At 51.9% G+C, this 20,653-nt stretch overlaps 2 protein-coding genes across 2 annotated transcripts; one reads left to right on the top strand and one right to left on the bottom strand.

The window, feature by feature from the left end:
• Nucleotides 1–455: 455 nt before the first annotated feature.
• On the top strand, nt 456–1,128 carry LOC136536746 (induced stolen tip protein TUB8-like). The gene is made up of 2 exons (XM_066528937.1): nt 456–627; nt 764–1,128. Exons 1-2 carry the CDS (start codon nt 456–458, stop codon nt 1,126–1,128), a joined length of 537 nt encoding a protein of 178 aa, XP_066385034.1.
• A 9,897-nt stretch (nt 1,129–11,025) lies between these two features.
• LOC136536745 (secreted RxLR effector protein 161-like) lies at nt 11,026–11,379 on the bottom strand. Its single transcript, XM_066528935.1, has one exon. The coding sequence runs from the start codon at nt 11,377–11,379 to the stop codon at nt 11,026–11,028; it is 354 nt and encodes a 117-aa protein (XP_066385032.1).
• Between the last annotated feature and the right edge of the window lie 9,274 nt (nt 11,380–20,653).

Raw genomic sequence — 20,653 nt, 5'->3', positions numbered from 1 at the left:
CATCCCCGTAGGGGATGAGGGACGTGCGAGCCTCCCCGCTGCCCGTTCTCGAGGACGCAGAGCGGTGGGCGGTGAACTGGGTGCATGCCGAGGTGCAAAACAAGCAGAAGGACACCAAGGAGGCAAAGCGCAAGAGGAAGAACCTTGAGCGCGAGGAGCTAGAGAAACGCCGCCGGTAGCAGAGGCAGGATGGTCTCCCGGTGGAGGCATCTCCATCGTCGTCACTGTCGACGGACTCTTCGGGCGAAGATGACGAGAGCGAGGTGGGGCGGGGTCCCCTGGACCATCTCCCTGACATCAGGGGGACGGCGCTCGGGACGTCGGCGAGAGGCCCGGCATTCCTAGGAGGAGGAGGGGAGGGCGCCTCAGGGCTGGCGATCGCCCACCCCGAGGCCGAGGCCAACACGCCCGAGGCACGGGCGTTAGGGAAGCGCACCGTCAGCCCGGTGGGCTCGATGGCGGAGGTGGAGCAGGTGGCGGCGAGGGCGACGCGACCACCTCCGCAGAGGGTCGAGGGGGCGCCGGAGTCCAGCGAGGGCCGGCCGACACCGGCGGACATGGAGGCCGCGCCTCCACCACCGCCGCCGCCGTTGCGGAGGACGAAGGACGCGGTGCAGAAGCGGTTATGTCTCCACTCGAGGTAAGTGCTTTGTCAATGTCTGTAGCCTCTCCCGCTCATCCCTTGGTCATATGCTGATCTTGTGAGTGCTTTACCCTCAGCCGAAAACATCAGGCGGAAGTGCCCACCCTGGCGCCATGTAAGGCGCTCAAGGTCAATGGGTGGTGAAGGCGCAAGCCGCCATACAACGTGGCGCGGCGTCGGCGAGGGCCGACCCGAAGGAGCCGGTCGCCCAAGGAGAGGCTGCCGAGACGGCCACGACACAAGCGGGGGAGGAAGCGCCTACGCCCTACGAGGCCGAGGCCCGCGAGTCAGATGGGGCCGAGGCGCCCTCAGTCGCTGAGGCCACCGAGGCCGAGGCCGAGGCCCCTAAGACCTCCGAGGCTGAGGCGATGGAGGCCGGGGCGTCTAGAACCACCGAGGCCGAGGTGGCGGAGGCCGGAGCCCCCGGGGCCACCGAGGCTGAGGTGGCAGAGGCCGGTGTGGGCACGGCAGAGCGGGCGGCCTAGGAAGCAGAGACGAAGGCAGGGCCAGCCTCAGTACTGCCCCTGGTCCAAGGCCCGCCACCGTCGCAGGAGAGCGCCCGAGAAGTGGAGGTCCATTCGATCTCCTCCGATGATACTTCCTGGGGGAAGGGGGTGGCGGATGCCGAAGCGGCCAGTACCGTGGAGCAGCCAGCTCCAACCTCTGACAAGGGAAGCTCGGCCCTCGTGCGGGTACAACCCGAGCCCCGCGGGTGGGATCACCTGCGTGTCTTGTGGCGGAGCCGGAACGACCCTAAGGGGGAGCCTCTGTTCGCCCTCGAGGACGCAGCCGAGGGGGGCGCTGGAGCACTTTTGAGCAATACCGCCAACTGGCGGAGCGGTCGCTGTGGACAGCACTGTCCGTGATGGCTGACGATCTGCCTGGCGTTGCCTAGGTACACGTCTTCTTTTCTCGTGTGGTGTCGTCTTTTTCTGAGTTTTCTCATAGTGCATGACCCCTGTTCTGCCTATCCAGGAGCTCAAGGCCCGGTCCCTCAGGAAGTCGTTGTTCCTCCGGCGGGAGAGGGACGTCTGGGATCAGCTCCAGCAGCAGAAGGACCTGCTCGCCAATGCCAACGAGTTTCTGTTGGCACGGAGCGCGGAGGTGGAGGACCTCCGCCTTCGCTGTGCCGACATGATGGACGAGGCGGCCATGGCTCGGGAGTAGGCCGCCCCTTTGGCGGCACGGATCAAGGAGCTGGAGGAGGAGCTGACCCGGGTGGCCGATGAGCGGGACACCTTTAGGTCCTAGGCTGGAGAATTGACGGCCTCTGCCAAGGCCATCACTGGGGAGCTGGGGGCGGAGCAGGGTGCGCACCTGCTGACGAAAGGCGCCCTGGCGGAGGCCCTCAAGGTGGCCGAGGCCTCCTGGACCGAGGCTTTGGTCTAGAAGGGAAAGGTCAAGGGTGAGTCCTGTTCCCCTTGTTTTATTTGTTTTTCTTGTGTTCGACCCCTAACTCCCTGGTGTGATGCAGAGCTAGAGACAGAGGCTTCTAGAGCGGCCGAGGCCTCTCGGGTCGAGGTCTAGTGCTGGAAGGAGAAAACCGAGGCCTCTCGGGTCGAGGTCCAACGCTGGAAAGAGAAAGCCGAGGGTGATTCCCGTAGGGCTTCACCCCTATTTGGCTTATTTTCTTTTGCGCTTAACCCCATCCTACTTGTTTTGGCGCAGGGTTGGAGAAGGAGGTCTCCCGAGCAGCTGAGGCCTCTGTCGCAGTGCAGGCGGTGCTCGAGGAGGATATCAGGGAGCACAACGCGCTGCAGAGCACCGCCCATACCATCTACGAGGCCCTGGAGGTTGAGGGGGTCGAGTCGGGCAGCTCCCTTAGGAGCCGCTTGATCGCATTGAGCGGCCAAGTGCGCGAGTGACTCCAAGGGGCGCTGCACACGGGCGTCAAGCGCGCCCTGGCCGTCATCTCCTCGCACTACGCCGGCGTCGAGCTCGAGGCCGTCAGCAACGGCTACATCCTGGCCGAGGATGACGAGGAGACCGATGAGGAGGTCACGAAGCTGATGGAGGCGGCTGAGGGCCCTAGCACGGCGCTAGCCAAGCTGTTCGAAGAGGAGGTGGTTCCTCCCACGCCATCTGCCGACGCTGGAGACCCTGAGCCCTGACCTGGGCCAAAGGGGCCATGTAAATAAATTAGGATTATTATTGTACCGTAACGCTTGTGGCCATCGAGGCCTTTTCTAAAGTACTTGCATCTACACTTCTTAATCTTTTTTTATTGTATTTCCGAGCCTCTACCCTCTATCTCGTCTCTGAACATATCGCTTGCAAAAAACTTCCTTGGAGCCTAAGCTATCCCTCGGGCAAAAGGTGGTGAGGGAGTGCCGTAGCCCGGAGGCGTAGGCCGTCTCGTGAATCGGCCGGCCTTTTGGCCTTGAGACAGTCTTTCGGTCCTTAGGTTTTTTACGATCGATTTGTCAGAGCACGCTAGAGAGTTTGGTGTAGAATTTTTTTCGAAAAACGACTAAAAAATGGTGCGTGGGATTTAGGCGGGGGAGTCCCCCCTTCTAGCCCCCGAGGCAGAGCCGTGTCGGTCGAGGTTGACTATGAGGGTCTCGGCCTCCATGAGAGCCTCGGCGTACTCGATGCATTCGACGTCGTAGTCGTATGCATGCTCGTACGTGGACTCGACCATGATGACGCCGTTGGGACCTAGCATCTTGAGCTTGAGGTAGGTGTAGTTGGGGACCGCCATGAACTTGGCGTAGCACGGCCGCCCTAGGATGGCGTGGTATGTTCCCTTGAACCCAACCACCTCGAAGGTGAGGACCTCCTTGCGGTAGTTGGAGGGAGTACCGAAGCAGACGGGCAGGTCGATGTGCCCGAGGGGTCGTGTGTGTTTCCCCGGCATGATGCCATGGAAAGGCGCGGCATCGCCTCAGAGCTGTGACTGGTCGAGCTCAAGGAGCTCCAGGGTGTTGGCGTAGAGGATGTTGAGGCCGTTGCCTCCATCCATCAACACCTTGGTGAGCCAGGTGTTGCCGATGATGGGGTCGACGACAAGTGGGTACTGCCCGGGGTTCGAGACATAATCAGGGTGGTCATCCTGATCAAAGGTGATCGCCTCCCGAGACCAGTTGAGGTACCGGGGAGCGGCCACCTTCACCGAGAAGACCTCCCGGCGCTCCCTCTTTCGCTGGCGTGCCATGAGGCACGCTGAAGGCCCACCAAAGATCATGAAGGCGTTGTGCACCTTGGGGAACCCGTCATCCTTATCATTGTCCCTATCGTCGGCGCCCCTCTTCTTGGCATCGTCGTCGGGGAGCCCGAGCTTGGCATAGTAACACCGGAGCATGGTGCACTCCTCGAGGGTGTGCTTCACCGAGCCCTGGTGGTAAGGGCAGGGTTTCTTAAGCATATCGTCGAAGAGCCCAGGGCCCCGGGATTCTTGCGCTCTACGGCCGTGACTAGGCCGGCCTCGAGGACCTCTTGCTTCCCCTGGCGACCCTTCTTCTTTTTCTTAGGGAGGTGGGGAGCCGAGGCTCCAGGGGCCTCGTCCCTCCGCTTCCCCTTGGCTTCGTTGTCAGGGAAGATGGCTCCAACAGCCTCTTCGCCCGAGGCAAAGTTGGTGGCGATGTCGAGGAGCGCGGCCTCCGAGGTCGGCACGTTCCGGCCTAACTCTCGGACCAGGTCTCGGCAGGTGGTGACAGAGAGGAAAGCCTAGACAATTTCTGAGTCGCCAACGCTGGGCAACTCGGTGCATTGCTTAGAGAAGCATCGGATGAAGTCTCGGAGAGACTCATCCGGCCCCTGGCGTCAACTCTTGAGGTCCTAGGAGTTCCCGGGGCGCACGTATGTACCCTGGAAATTCCCGATGAAGACCCTTACCAAGTCGCGCCAGTTGTGGATCTGTGAGGGGGGGAGGTGTTCGAGCCAGGCACACGCCGAGTCTGACAGGAACAATGGGAGGTTGCGGATGATGAGCAGGTCATCGTCCACACCGCCTAGCTGACAAGCCAGGCGGTAATCGGCCAGCCATAGTTTGGGATTGGTCTCACCGCTGTACTTCGTGAGGTTAGCCGGTTGCTGAAAGTGGGCCGGGAAATGAGCAGCGCGGATAGCTCTGCTAAAGACTCGAGGGCCAGGCGTCTCAGGAGAAGGACTGCGGTCCTCCCCACTATCGTAGCGGCCACCTCGGTACCGTCGCCTGCTGACCACATCGTGGTCGCCTTGCGCCTCGCGTCGGTCACCGAGGCGGTCGTGCACCGAGGGGACCCTGTTGGCCGTCGGGGCTCGAGCGGGCTCGGGACGAACCGAGGCCTCCCTATCCTGCCAAGGCGGTGCCGTGGGAAGTTTCGAGGTGCCTCCGCGCCGTCGAGAGGCGAAACTTTCGGCCTGCTGCACCGCGGCAGTCTCAAGGAGGTCTCAGAGCTTGCCGTGAGGCCGTCGCCCCTCTGTGGTTGAGGGCTCGGGCATCGTCTGGAGCAGTATTGCCGCCGCCGCGATGTTTTGGCTAGCGCGGTTGAAGATAGGGGTTGCTCGCCCCCTTCGTCGTTGTTGATGCGGCGATTGACGTCGCGAGCCCTCCACCGGGCTGCTCCGCCATCACCGTGACCCCGCTGCTCTTGCTCGAGAGTGTCTCAGAGCTGCTACAGAAGGAGTCAGTCTTGGTCGACCTTGGCCTGAAGCTCACGGAGCTGCTCCAGGTCTGGGCGTTGAAGTTGCTCGGGGGCAAGGTTCTCGTTCCGTGCTGCTCGAGGCTCGATGCGTGGAGGTGCGGCGCCGCCCACCCCCTCAGGGGCGGGGAGCGAGAACCTACCCCTTCGTCCTCATCGCCCATGCTCGGCATCCCGAGCTCAACGTGGAAGCACTCACGAGTGGGGTCGTAAGTGCCTTCGTCATCAGAGTCGGAGTAGCCAAAGCAGTAGTCGCTCATAGCCAGGAAGCGGTGCATGGCTTCAGGGTCGCAAAGTTCTGAGAAGTCCGCTCCAGCCCACGCCTCGTCCTCCTCCGAGGAGTCAGCGTGGGTGTGGGTCGAGGTTGTGGCGTCGAGGTCGACGGCGAAGCATTGGTGGTGTCCTGAGGGCTCCGCGTGAGCGGAAGCGTAGGCGAAAGCATAGGCGGCGGTGGCATTACACAACCCGAAGGGGTACGGGGATGGTGCCATCGCCGGGTTTCGCTCCACCGGAGTCGACTCCTCAGGAGGTGGCGGGGCAGAGCTTGATGATGGGGTGTCGCTACACGCCACCGGCGTCTTTCCCTTGCCCAGGCTTAGGTTGGATAGGTCCCCAACCAGGGACTCTGTACCAACACCGGCGGAGCGTAGTGCGTCGCCCTGAGCTTGCATGGTGTCAGGGTGGTCCCACCCGCGTCGTGCCTAGCGAGCGTGACGAGAGCGGCAGCCCGGGCGCCGCCTGTGCCTGGGCTGCTAGTGCGTGGTGTCGTCGTCGGTCGGTGGGGCTCTGGGTGAGAGGAGTACCATATCGTACTCATGTCCTAGAGACATGAACTCTAGGCTCCCGAACCAGATCACCGTGCCGATACGCAGTGGTCGCATGGGGTCTGCCATCCGGAATTTGTTAGGATGACGAAGCTGACACGCAGTAGATTCCCTACCTGGCGCGCCAACTGTCGGTGTTTTGGACTGGCGAGCCCTCAACCAACTAGTGAATTTATACTGCGTGTTCCTAATCCCGGATGGTGATGTAAAGAGACACAAGGTTTATACTGGTTCAACCAACAGTGCAGTGCGGGCGTCAGTCGTGGGCACAGTACCGAGCATAGCGGGCGGTAACCCCTGCCCCGTCCTGTCCCGGACGGCATGGGGTTGATGCGACTCCCATTTCGTCAGTCGCTCCGCTATGTCGAGCCGTCGTCCGGCTGACATCGCGGGAGTGGTTGGTCGCATTAGTTGGACGTGATGTTCTGCAGGGAAGTCGGTCGAGGCGGAGGCGACGGGGTTGTTGCCGAGCCGGCCTCGAGCGAGGCGGAGAATCGACACCTCGTCCGAGGCCTTACATGCGGGGCCTCGAGCGAGACGGAGAATCAGTTCTCCGTCCGAGGCCTTACGTGCGTGGCCTCGAGCGAGACGGAGAATCGGTAACTCGTCCGAGGCCTTTCGTGCGAGGCCTCGAGCGAGGCGGAGAATCGGTAGACTCGGACAAGGTGGGGTTTAGGCAGTAGTTGTCTCTTGGCTTTGATTTTGACAGGGTCTAAGCGATTTTTTCGGTTCTCGCTTAGGGGGCCGCTTTTTATGGTACCCGACAGTATGTGTACTGGTCCTCTCTTTTATATACTGTATTCAGCTACTCTATGTCTCTATTAGTCTATTTAACTAATTTATTCAGCATTTCAGCTATATATATATATATATATATATATATATATATATATATATATATATATATATATATATATATATATATATATATATATATATATATATGCTATGTGCTAATTTGGCAAAACGGCTAGAAAAACGCCTAGCGCCTAAAAAAACCTTGCGAACTTGCGAAAGCTAAGAGGTTTTGTCGCTACTAATTACAGTACTGTATATGCTTATGCTGATATCAGGATTCCTGGTTTTTGTTTAACAATTGGGTTCATGAAGTTGCATCTTTTTTGTTCTGGTTCCCAGATGTAGCAGATTCCTAGTCACTGCCTCCAAGGATTAGTTTACATTAGTAGGCTACCTCAAAGTATTTTACTGCGATTGATGCTATTTGATAGTGAAGAGGACATAACCAATCTTTGCGCACAGTTGTGATCATCGCCTAAAAATAGTTTGCCTTGTACACTGTAAAATATTGAGTGCATCACTACAGTCAAACAGCGCCCCTTACTTCCTCCTACATACATTATGATGTCCTCTGTTTTCAAGGCACTGATTGCCCCACTTTAGTACAACCAGTGCACCATAGAACACTCTGCATAGAAATAGGAAATATGATTGTAAGTAGTTTCAGGTTTCACTTTCAGCATAATGTTCCAGAATCCAAAACAATGATGTCTATTTGGGAAAGAAACTAAGAGGAGAATTGAGACTAAAGTATACTAATATAAACTTCATTGTTTGAAGGCACCAAACTCCTGAATAAAATTTGGAATTTGCGATATCAAACTCTGCAAATAAACTGAAAATTTGTCAATAGGAAGTGGTCATCACACTTTTGTCTTGGCAACTGCTATTTGTACCATACTTTTTTCTGCCCATCTTAAATCTGTACCCTTCCAGTTTGCACTTGCCCTGAAATATTTTTTATATGCTGAAAGATGCATTTTACATTTGTGTCAAATCACCCCTCCAATTCCAAAAGGTCGTTGTTCAGACTGCATCCTGTCTGACTTGTAAACTTCGGGAGCTAATATATCTTTTATCACCACTAGTGAAACCACATGTTGCCAAAATGACACTAGTCTATGTCAATGACAAATGAGGTTGGGTCTCACATGTCATTCACAGGCACAATGATACAATTTTTCGCGGCATATAATGGGATATTCGTAGATTTTGTAAAAAAATGGTTTGAAATCTATTGAAAGTTTGAAACAGAATAACTGGTCGGTTAGTGTCAATGTCTAAAGCACCATTCTTCTACTGGATGGATTCCCACCTATTGCATTTCATGCTTGCTGCAGTGTGCTTGCCAAATAAAATGTGTGATTTCTAGATTTACTTGCTTCTTTGTGTGTTCCTAACATCAGATATGATAGGAGTTTGTCCCTAAATATTCTTCTCAACTCTTATGTAGTATTAGTTACTGCTTAAATATCAATTTTATATGAGCTGGATAAAATCTTCAGTACTGACCTGTCAGATGAACCGATCTTTCTCAACCATGTTGGTCATGCCTTTCAAATAATATATATTTAATGCGACTTGTTTGTATTAGAATGGTTTAGAGTTAGTTGGACTAGTATACACATGAGAGTGAAAGGATGTGGATGCTTGTGATAAGGATTGCGACTTGTTTCTATTAAAATGGTTTACACTTAATCGGATTGGTATATATATGGCAGTGACAAGATGTAAGATGCTTGTGATTAGAAATGGAGCCTATGTCTATGAAGTAATAAGATTACTGTCCCCTTGTAATCAACGGATGAATATTGTATATATTCATTTAGTTCAGTGCATTCTTTGATTGATTTCCGTCCTCCGCCAGTGCTTGTGTTCTTATCTGTTCTTTTGCTGCATTTGGACTTTCAAGAACCTTGTTTTAGGACATGTTTTATTCATTATTGATCGTTTTGTTTAATTAATGTAGCTGATCAATCTGGTGTTGCTAATAACAAATTGTTTTTAGCGTATATAGTTATATTCTACATATGCAGTAGAGAAAGGTTGCACCATGGAGGGCATGTGTTCTATTACTTGTCTCTTTTGTATCCAAAGCTTTATTTGTTCATTCCGTGGCTTAATAGATGATGTATTGCTCTTAATCTGCAACTACAGGAAACCCCAGATAGCTTAGTTTTGTGGTACACTGCAAACAGATTAAAAATGTGGATTTACCAGTAACATTACATGGAACATTTTCTATATTTATGCCAATTCAAAACAATTTTAAAAACTTGGAAGCTATGCATGCCGATTCATCAAAACACCTGCTATAGAAAATATTTTCTGCAACGTTTGCTATACAGAACATGTGCAATGTTTAACTCTTGATTACTAAAGCATGTTTCTTTTTTTGTGTATTTTTCAGGCTACACTAGGTAATCTTGAGAGTGTTGGTTGGAGCACCATAGAATGCAGTGTTGGTAGTATGATGCCTGTGAGGCTCTGCGCATTGAACTCTACATCGGGCATGTACAGATTAGACCTGGAATATGACGAGGAGCAAAGTGTTGTTTTCTCTGTGATTGGGGATAGTTCAGTTCACCTAGCAGGATGCAAGTAAAAAAAGGGGCAGACCTAGTGCCGGAGGCTCCCACATGAGGGAGGTCTGGAGAAGAGAAAAAACGAGGCAAACCTTCCCCCACAAAATCTGCGGAGAGGCTACTTCGAACCCGAGACCTGGTGACTCAGTGAGACAGCTCTCACCACTACACCAGACCTGCCCTACAAGTAAGTGTATATATTATTCTTGGTATTGTTTTACATTGTTGTGGTATAAACATCAAATCACTAGAGTTTTACATTGTTCAGTATTCTTGGTAGAACAACATTTTCCATTGCACAAATCAAAAAGTACATTTCATGTGTAGTTCGCAAGGTGTGGGGTGGCGCACTGTGCTTTAAGCTAAGGTATTGTTTTATTAATTTGGTTAGGTAATAGTTTGGCACTAGTAAACTAGTACATTTTCGAGGTATTGAGTCTAACTAAATAGTAATTGAGTATTATTGATAAGACGGTAGGTCAGTTAAAGTTGTCGGTTTGCTTGTTTGTTTTGCCTTTACTTTTTCCTTTTTGCCACAACATGAAGGAAAAAAGAACTTCAACATATATGATGCTATAGTTGGTAAATCTAGATGGACAAGCACCAGTTCAATTTAATTAAGTACTTATTTTATACATTAATGTACCAATATAGTATTTTTGTAGTTATTATCATACAGTCACATAAACTACACAACAGAGCCTTAGTTTTTGTTTGGATGTAGCATATATATCGTTCAACACAGAAGACTTGTGTTAGGAATGGCCCAAAATGGTTGCGAATGCCTTTCCTAGTTCAAGATTGTTGCTTACCTGATATCTTTTAGAGCCTATGTACATGAAATTAATCAGATATAATTAGATTTACATTTGCGTGTATGTTGGTCCGATTGGATTTCAGATTCAGATCTGGAACTATCAGAGGACAGCTTGGCCCTTGGCCGCTTGGATTGAATGAAAAATGCAATGACCTAATTTTACAATGACACTTCGTTTCCCTTTATAGGTAAAGGGGACTCCCACTTGCTACAGCATATTCCAACCACTAAAGTTGATGTTAGGCATATTCCTAACACTAGGCTTGGAAGCTAAGGAAAGTAAAAGGTGTAGGAAAAGTAAGATACAAGTGCTTTAGCACTAGACTTATCTATCAATCTCGCCCTAAGCCTTGTGCCGAACACTGGAGGTGATCTACTGTAGCCCAATCCTCTCCCTCATCTCCTAGAACTTGGACTTCTCCAGCGATTTGGTGAGAATGTCAGCCAGGTGATTAGTAGTGGCAATGTGGCTGGCCTTGATGCTTCCATCCTCCAAGCAATCTCTAATGAAGTGGTACTTGATGCGGATGTGCTTGCTTTTTTCATGGAAGACATGGTTCTTGGCAAGAGCTAGAGTAGACTTGTTGTCCACTTTCAGCTCAACCACATCCACCTTCCTGCCAAGGAGCTCTGCCAGCATCCCTGACAGTCACAACCCCTGTGTTGCTGCAGTGGTGGCGGTGATGTACTCTGCTTCACAGCTTGAGAGGGCCACCACCTTCTGCTTGAGGGACTGCTAGCTGAGCAAGCAATCACCGAGGAAGAACATCGTCCCGGTTGTGCTCTTGCTGGTATCCACATCACCGGTGAGGTCGCTGTCGCAGTAGCCGACGAACCTTGCCGTGTCGGGGGCCCTTCCGTAGTGAAGACCGTAGTCGAGGGTGCCCACCACATAGCGCAAGATTCGCTTGATGCCCTGCAGATGCTCCATCGTCGGCCGCTCCATGAACCGGCTCATGTACCCGACAGCGAACGCTATGTATGGCCAGGTATGGACCAGGTAGCGTAAGCTCCTATTCAGCCGCCGGTAATGGGTTGGAATGACCTCCTCCGCCGTGCTCTCCTGACTCAGTTTGAGCTTCTTCTCCATCGGGGTGTGGGCCGGATTGCAGCTTGTCATGCCACCGAGCTCGAGGATACGCTTGGCGTAGTGGGTTTGGCGGAGGGCGATCCCGGTGGCATCCTAGCGCACTTCGACACCGAGGTAGAAGCAGAGGAGGCTGAGGTCGCTCATGTCGAACGCCTTCTTCATCTGTGCCTTGAACACCTCCACCTTCTGCTCTTCAGCCAGTAGAATGTTGCGTCCGCTACCTTGTCGGTACACCACCGCCTCATGCGCACTCTGCTTGAAGCCAATCTTCTTGAGTGTGGCGTCAAGCTTCACGTTCTAGGCGCGCGGTGCCTGACGCAGGCCATAGAGTGCCTTACACAGGCGGTACACCTTTCCCTCTTCTCCGGCGATGGCGTAGCCAGGTGGCTGGCGCACGTAGACCTCCTCCTTGAGGTCGCCATTGAGGAAGGCGGACTTCACATCCATGTGGTGGACTTGCTACTCAATCTGGGCACAAAAAACTAAGAATCGAGAACCGAACCGAACTAACCGGAACCGAAACCGAAGTAATCGAAACAAAATATTCGGTCCCAGGTTCGGTTCCAGGTTCCTAGGAACCGAAATTATTACGGTTAATTCGGTTCCAGCACTCGATTAACCGAATTGACCTGAAATAACCGAACTAAGTTGTTGGACCTCTTGTTTTTTTTACTGTAGGCTTGAATATTGCTCTATGTTTGAATATTTGAGAGAACAATAACATATATTTGTTGTACTGTTGTTTTATGCTGCATTGCTGTTTAAATTGTCCCTTTTGACTGCATCCAAATTTGGCAAAATGCTGCCGAAATTTGCAATTGAATGGGTTGTTTCTTGGTTCCTGAAAAATTCGGTTCCATCGGTTAGAACCGAAACTGAACCAAATTACCCAAAACCAAAATTCCTCAGTTCCGCATTTTCAAAGTAACCGATCGGTCCCTTCTTCTTAGGTAACCAAATTAGCTGAAGAACCGAAGAACCAAACCAATCGGCTTCGGTTAACCGAATGTCTAGACTGACTTGCCACACCTCTTGAGCCGCCAGCGCGAGGAGGACACAGACTGACTCCATGCGCGCCACGGGGGCGAAGGCGTCGTCATAGTCGATCCCCTCCTGCTGAACAAAGCCACATGCCATCAGCCATGCTTGTGCTTGTTCAACGCGCCCAGCTCGTCCTTCTTGAGTTTGAACACCCACTTCAGGGAAATAGGGCGGTGGCCGTCAGGTAGTGGCACCAACTCCCAGGTGCGGTTCTGCTCAACGGACTTGAGCTATTGCACCATCGCCACCCGCCACACCGGATCACCCTACGCTTCAACGTAAGTGGTCGACTCACCGGCGTGCGTCAGATGAAGCTAGGCGAAGAGCCTCTCGGGCTGGTCCGGTGAAGATTGGTCGCCGAGGATGCTTCCCACCATGCGGTATCACAGAGGCTCGTCATCGTAGTAGGCATCCAGGCGGTCTTCATCGTCCTCCAGCGGTGTGGCGTACTCGACCTCCGGTTGCCCTACGTGCGCTGGTGTCGTAGCGAGCGAGGTAGAAGACGCTGAGGAGGTCGGCTAGTACGCTGGAGAGATCGGCTACGATGATGTAGAGGTCAGAGAGGTTGGCTACGGTGCTGGAGAGGTCAGAGTTGCTACTGATGGGCTGCCGACCACCGCCGATGGGCTGCCGAGCTCCCCTGGATTTGGTGAAGGCGAATGAGGCAGAGTTAGTGAAGAGGTCGGCTTTGATGATGAAGACTCATACGTCGATGAAGATGCGCCTTGTGCTTCCTCAGCACCTCCAGCCCACGCGTACTCGACGGTGAAGTCGCGAAGCACGGTTGCCGACCCGTCATCCAACGCTTGTCCCATGCCCAGCCGCGTCGTTCATCGAACACGACGTTGCGCGCCACGCGCATGCGCCGTGTCGTCGGGTCGAGCACACGGTAGGCCTTAGCCCCCTCTACGTAGCCGATAAAGAACCCTAGCGAGCTGCGATCATCGAGCTTGCCAACGTGGTTTACCTCCTTGATGAAGGCGAGACAGTCGAAGATGCGCAGATAGCTGACCGTTGGCTTGCGCCTATGCTAGGCCTCATACGGCATCTTGCCATCGAGCGCACTGGTCGGAGAGTGGTTGAGCAAGTGTACGGTGGTCATCACGGCCTCTCCCCAGTAGACCGCCGGCATGCCGCACTATTTGAGGAGCGCGCGCGCCGTTGCCACCACCTTCTGATTGCGGTGCTCGACCATGCCATTCTGCAGCAGTGAGTAGGGCACGGAGTAGTGGCGCTGAATCCCCTCATTGGCATAGTACATCGCGAACTCAGCTGCCATGAATTCACTGCCGTTGTCCGTGCGTAGCACCCGGAGCTTGTGGCAGCACTCCTTCTCCACGGCTGTCTGGTGGCGCTTGATGGCGTCTGTAGCTGCCGCCTTGGAATCGAGTAGCATGGCCCACATATAGCGGGTGGTGTCGTCGATGAGCAGTAGGATGTAGCGCCGACCTCCAGGAGTGGCTGGTGACACTGGACCGTAGAGGTCGCCATGCACCAGCTCGAGCTACTCGGTGGCATGGTAGGAGGCTTGACGCGGGAAGGGCCGGTGCTTCAGCTTGGTCACAACACTGGTGTCGCAGAGCTGATCGACGTGGTTGACGTAGGGCATGTCGTGAACCATCTTCTTGTCGAGCTGCTTTAGGGTTTCGAAGTGAAGGTGCCCGAAACGCTTGTGCCAACGCCACGCCTCATCATCCCGGTGTGCAGCAGGACAGAGGGGGTGCGCCACCTATACATGGAGCATATAAAGGCAGTTGCTTCCTCGGTTCACCTTGGCGAGAAGACGGCGGCCTCTATCCTAGATGCGCAGCACACCGTCCTCAATCTCCACCCGTGAGCTATTCTCGTCTAGCTGTCCGACGCTGATGATGGAGTTATTCAAGGCCGGGATGTAGTACACCCCGGTAAGAAGATGATGCTCCCCTGCCTTGGACTTGAAGATGACCGAGCCGACGCCCTTGATCTCAACGGCGGAGGCATCACCGAACTTGATGGAGCCCTTCACGCTAGAGTCCAGGTCGGAGAAGAACTCATGCCGACCAGTCATGTGGTGCGTCACACCGATGTCGAGGTATCAGCTGTCGATCTTGTCATCGGCGACACCTTTGCCGAGAAAGGCATGGGCACGTAGTTCATCGAGGTGGAGCTCGGCGGAGCTAGCCGACCCGAAAAGGGGAAAGCTTGGACCTTTCACCCCCTCCCCTGTCTTGCTGCAACTCGATGCACCCGTGCATCAGGAATAGGGTGGCATCCTGCTCTTCTGCTTGCGCAACATGAGCCTGCCCACTGTGGCGTGGAGGAAGGCGGCAGTCCTTGGCCCAGTGGCCAGTCCTGCCACAGTTGTTGCAGGTGTCATCCCGGGTTGCCCTGCGCTCACCGGTGGCGCCGCCATCAACATCGACCTGGCCCCGGGGTCCCTTCTCCTCCTTGTCGTCGTGTGGATGCCGGCGACGCTCCTTGGAGCCAGACGAACCAGATCCTTTCTCCTTTTTGTCAAAGGCACGCCACTGCTCCATCGTGTACAACAGCTTGCCTCCAGCGGCGCTCGGCTCGATATGAGGCCCTTCCTCGTGGTCTTGCACTGCCTTGAGCCTCCCGGTCACATCCTCGACGGTGAGCTGCTCGAAGTCGAGGAGCGTCTCGATCAACATGATGACCTGCGCGTACTTCCTCGGCATGAAGCGGAGGAATTTCTCCACCACGCGCTCCTCCGTGAGGTCGCTGTCGCCGTTGCGCGTCATCTGCTCCATCAGATTGGTAACACGAAGGGCAAAGTCCTCAACTTGCTCACTAGGCTGAAAGGCGAGGCCTTCCCACTCCCCTCGGAGGCGTTGCAATGTCGCCTGACGCACACGATCTCTGCCGATGCGTGCCACGGCGATCAATTCCCATGCCAGCCAAAGTTCAGCTAGGCGCTAGGCGGAATCTAGACGCTGACCCATTGCCTAGCACCTAGTCGGGAGTACTCGGTCCTAGGCGTTTTCCTAGGCATTTTGGCAATATAGCCATAAATTATATATTTGTTATGTATATAACTATATATATATATAACTACTATATATGAGTCACAGTAAGTATAAAAAGAGGGCCAGTAGACATATCTGATTTCTAGCTGGCTTACTCTTGCATGTTCCTAGCTTCTGCAACACATTTTGACAGCTAGTAGTTAGTAAATTAGTCAATAGACAGCTAGTTGTTCATCAAAAAAAAAGAAAACACTAAGTTGTGACTTATCTGGATGATTTCAGCAGCCTCCCATCCATGATGACACCATACCAGCAGCTGGTAATTACAATACAAGTGGATAGGACAGTAATACAAGTGCACAACACAATTTATAAATAAAGGACAGCACAAGCACATAGTTCTTAGTTCAGGTCTCACAAATCACAAAAGAAGACACACATACACAAAGTGACACAGCTGCAGTTCATAAGACCAGGGCATCACAAAAGGCTTCACTATTAGATGGAGATGGTCTAGATCATATTTCTTCTTCACTATAGTACACATCCTCATCATCATACTCTTCTTCTTCAGACTCAAATTTTTCTCCTTCATAGAGCTCCCTCACTCTTAAACTTCTACGCAGCTCAAGCTGTTCATCTGCTCCCAGTCGAGGTCGAGCAGGACGGCGGCGGCGAGTCAACGACGAGCAGGACCGGTGGCGCGCGAGTTGGGGACGAGCAGGGGATGAGCTTGGATGAGCAGGGGAGGAGCAGAGGAGGAGCAAGACTGGCGGGAGGAGCAGGACCGGCGGGGAGGAGGTCGTCCGGCAGGATGGACCTCGCCCGGCGAGGAGGACCAGCGGCGGGGATGACCAAATCTTACGTGGGGACGAGTGAATGGCGCCGCGCTCCCTTCTAATCCTCCCGCGCCTAGGTCTTGTGGCCGCGCGCGGGCCTGGCTACGCGGGAATTCCTTCCGCGCTCCGATTTGGTGCGCCAAAATTAGTCGCCCTCGAGCTCGCGCTCATCTCGCGCGCCTATGGCCGCCTAGCGCCGCAATGCGCGACTATGCCCCTAGTCACGGCAATGGGCTTCGCCCAGCGACTAGGCGCGCATAGTCGCCGAGTAGTCACCGCCTAGCCAAACTTTGACGCTAGCTTTATCGTAGCCTTGTTGGTGAGGGAGGCACCGAGCTCAATGGGGATGGCGGCACACAATGCCTCCAGTGCCCGGCGATAGTCGTTGTAGTCGACGCCACCGACGTGAACCGCCTCCCACAGCCGTCGGGTCTGCAGCTTGACCTTCATCAGCAGGCTCCACTCGTGGTAGTTCGACTTGGTGAGCATCGGTTAGGGCGTTCCAGCTCTAGAGTCGCGGTAGACCATATGCAGCACCGAGGAGCGGCCGCCCCGACCACGACGCCGCTCTGGTGATGGCGACTGGCGGCGGCGCCCGACCAGGCTACACGATCCTCCAGCTGGCTCTAGCTTCGGCTCCATCTTGGCACGTAGGGCAGTAGCCGCCGCCTGCCTGGCCGTCTCGGCTACCACCGTAGCCCAACCTCTGCGGCAGCAAGGCGCGTCGCGCGATCATCGACTCTGACACTTGCGGCGGCGCGCTCTCTCGCAATCTAGCTGGCGGTGGACATGGTGCTCGCTCAGTCAAGAACCCTCTCGGCTCTGATACCAAATTGTTGGCCTGATTGGATCTCATATTCAGATCTGGAACTACCAGAGAGCAGCTTGGCCCTTGGTCACTTGGATTGAATGAAAAATAAAATGACCTAATTTTACAATGACACTCCCTTGCCCTTTATAGGCAAAGGGGACTCTCATTTACTACAGTATATTCCAACCACTAAAGTGGATGCTGAGCATATTCCTAACACTAGGCTTGGAAGCCATGGAAAGTAAAAGGTGTAGGAAAAATAAGATACAAGTTCTTTAACACTAGGCTTATCTATCAGCATATTATATCAGCACACAAGACTTGTGTTATGAACGGACCATAATGGTTGGATATGCCTTTCCTAGTTCAAGAGATGTTGCTTACCTGAGATATCATTTAGAGCCTATATATATATATGAAATCAATGAGATATAAATGGACCATAAGCTCTAAATCATGGTATTATCTTGATTTGTACTTATTTGTTGTGTATATGTTTTATCTCTGTAGGATCCCTGATGCTACTGCCAATGTGCAAGCTCTTGTAACACAAAGTAAGAAGCTGATGATCATGAAACCACACATGTCCACAGTATTGCATAGAAAACCGCACATGTTCATGGTATTGCACAGGAACACAATGCTCTAGACACTAAAGTACATAATGATGGTACAAATCAAATGGGTGGGCAAGCTGGTCTTAATGCTGCTGCAACGTAGACGCGCTTGTAACACAAAGTCAAGAAGATGATCATGAAACCACACATGCTCATGATATTGCACAGGGACACAATGCTCTAGAGACCGAAGTACATAATGATGGTCCAAATCAAATGGTTGGGCAATCTGGTCTTGACATGAAGTAAGGAATAAAACTGGTTGACTCATCTAGTATTTTTTTTCTCTTTCTAATTATTTATTTTCATAGTGTATATGTTTCATTTTGTAGGATCTCTGATGAAGCATCCCTTGGTTCTGGTCATCGTCCAGTCTACAAAGAAGATGTAGGAGGCCCTATCGACGAGTTGAAAATAGATGAACTAAAATTAGGAGATTGTAATGCTAAAATAGCATCTGATGGGAAGGAGGTCATCCTCAACTCAACCTTAGTATTAACATTCATTAACTTATATAATTTGTTGTGCATATGATAGAATTGTATTAGATGTTTATAACAATGTCTAAGCTTTTTTAGCAAAGTCTTACCTCTTATAATGAATTAGAATCTCTCTCCCCTTCCTATCCGTGCACAAAATTATTGATGACTACTCTTAAATAATACATCACAGTATGGGCAGTTTTTTATACATTGCTTGACTTGGGTGAAGGGGACCATGACGCCTAAGAGGGGGGTGAATTAGGCAACTTAAAAATTCTCACTCTAAACAATGGCCTCTTTTTCTAACCTTAGCAAAACCTATGCAAAAGATAAACTATCTAAATGTGCAACTACGGTTTTGCTAGTGTGTTGCTATCTCTACAGCAAAAGGAGTAATACAATCAATGTAAATGCGGAAGCTAAAGAGCATGGTAGAGATATGCAAACTCCCATCGACGACTCCGGTATTTTTACCGAGGTATTGAGAAGCACACAAGCTTTCCCCTAGTCCTCGTTGGAGCCCCTCGCAAGGAATCCCTCGCAAGGGCCAAGCTCCCGGTCGGGTAACTCCGTGGATAGCCTCGGGCCTTCCCAATGCGCAAGTGGGTCTCCGACATGCCTTCCGGAAAGCCTCTCCCGAATGCTCCCCGCCGTCTTCACTATCAAGCTTCCGGCCGAAACGCCGCGGGCCTTATTCCCTCCGGTACACGATGGCGGCCACACCACAACTGTGGTTGGTGTGATCTCGCAAGACTACAAGCTCCTCCGATATACAACAATGGTGCGCGCAAGCACCGAGTGGTAAGAGGTATGCAAACCTCACTAAACACTTGGCCTAAACCTAGAGCAAGCGCATAAGCGGTGGTCTAATCAACCTAAACACTTCGCAAAACACCTACGCTAATCACTTAATGAATCACTAAGCACTATCCAAGTGGAGATCACTAAAATGGTGTATCAACAACCTTGGTATATTTTCTCAGCTCCACACCCCTCAAATGGCCGGTTGGGGGGTCTATTTATAAGCCCCACTGATAAAGTAGCCGTTAGGGATAAAATCCCGCTTTTCTGCTACTGACCGGACGCTGATCACGTCCTGACCGGACGCGTCCGGTCGTCCCGACCATTGGTGCCGCGATCCACTGATCGGACGCTGCCAGTGTCCAGTCACATGCCACCGAACACGTCATGTCATATTTTCGCCGCTCTGGAACCTCTCTGTAGTCGACCGGACTCTGCAGTCCTGCGTCCGGTCGATCTGCCGTTAGCGTCCGGTCCAGCGTCTGGTCGCGCCTATTGCTGAGCCTCTAGATCAGAGCGTCCGGTCACTTTCCGTTAGCGTCTGGTCTAGTGTCTGGTCACCTCTGTGAGCTCGTTTCTTCGCGATCTTGCGTACAGCTTGGTTCCTATCTTCGTGCTTGGACTTTGCTTGATATCTTGGGTCTTCTCTTGTGCTTCTAGGGTCTTGCTTATGGTGTTAATCATCGGATCATCACGTCGCCTTCGTCCAAGTCTCGTCTTGCATCCTATTGAACTACAAAACAATCACTTGCAAATTCATTAGTACAATTTGGTTATGTTGATCATCAAACACCAAAATCCAAAGTAAATGGGCCAAGGGTCCATTTTCCTTACACTGGGAAAAAGGAATGCGTTAATGATTTTAAGGTTACTTGTGTAGGTTGAAGTGAAATATATTGGAATGCTGAAGGATGGGAAAGTTTTTTACTCTTCTAAAGGTCACCCTACCACTTTCAAGTTCACGCTCGGTAAAAGATTGACAAAAGCTTTCATTTCTGTTCCATATCTAATCCTTTAGATGATCACAACGTATATGCATATTCTGATGGTTTCAGGTGCTCACAAAGTAATTGCTTGATGGGAGCAAGGAATTCAGGGTTATAAGCATTCTTTACTAAAGCACACATCTCATCTTTATTTTTGTGGTAATTTGGTTGAAACCAGCTTTGGTTTGTCCTGTAGGCATGCGTGTCGGTGGGAAAAGGAAACTGACCATTCCTCCTACTATGGCGTGAGTGTCTCATTTCATTCACACGCTTCTTTTCTTTCATTAGAATATGCACGTTCACGTTTCATGCACATTTGTGGAAGGGAAAACTAAATTTGTGCTTATTTTTTAGGTATAAGGACAAACCGCAAAAGAAGACAAGACCCGACGAACCACAAAAGGAGACAATACCAGACAAACCACAAAATGAGATAATACCAGCCAACTCAAGGCTTGTTTATGAAATTGAGTTACTTAGAGTGTTGGATCCTGGTGAAGAGAAACCTAAAAAGAAGTCGAAGAAGTCTCGTTCGGTGAATCGTCACTAGATTGGAGCAGCAAATGATGTATTTTGGTTCCCTTTCAGATAGCACATCTCACTCAGTACATACTAGAGTTCTTTTGATGTATTGTGGCATGGGGTATGTCGTTGGATCAGTGGATGGTGAACTTATTGACAAGTGACAACCACTCTTATCTAGGTATTTTGGTGGAGGATATGGCATTGTA

Source organism: Miscanthus floridulus, chromosome 2, assembly GCF_019320115.1.
Source record: "Miscanthus floridulus cultivar M001 chromosome 2, ASM1932011v1, whole genome shotgun sequence".
Lineage (NCBI taxonomy): Eukaryota > Viridiplantae > Streptophyta > Magnoliopsida > Poales > Poaceae > Miscanthus > Miscanthus floridulus.
The sequence above is the reverse complement of the archived record's forward strand: the minus strand, read 5'-3'. Positions and strand labels throughout refer to the sequence as shown.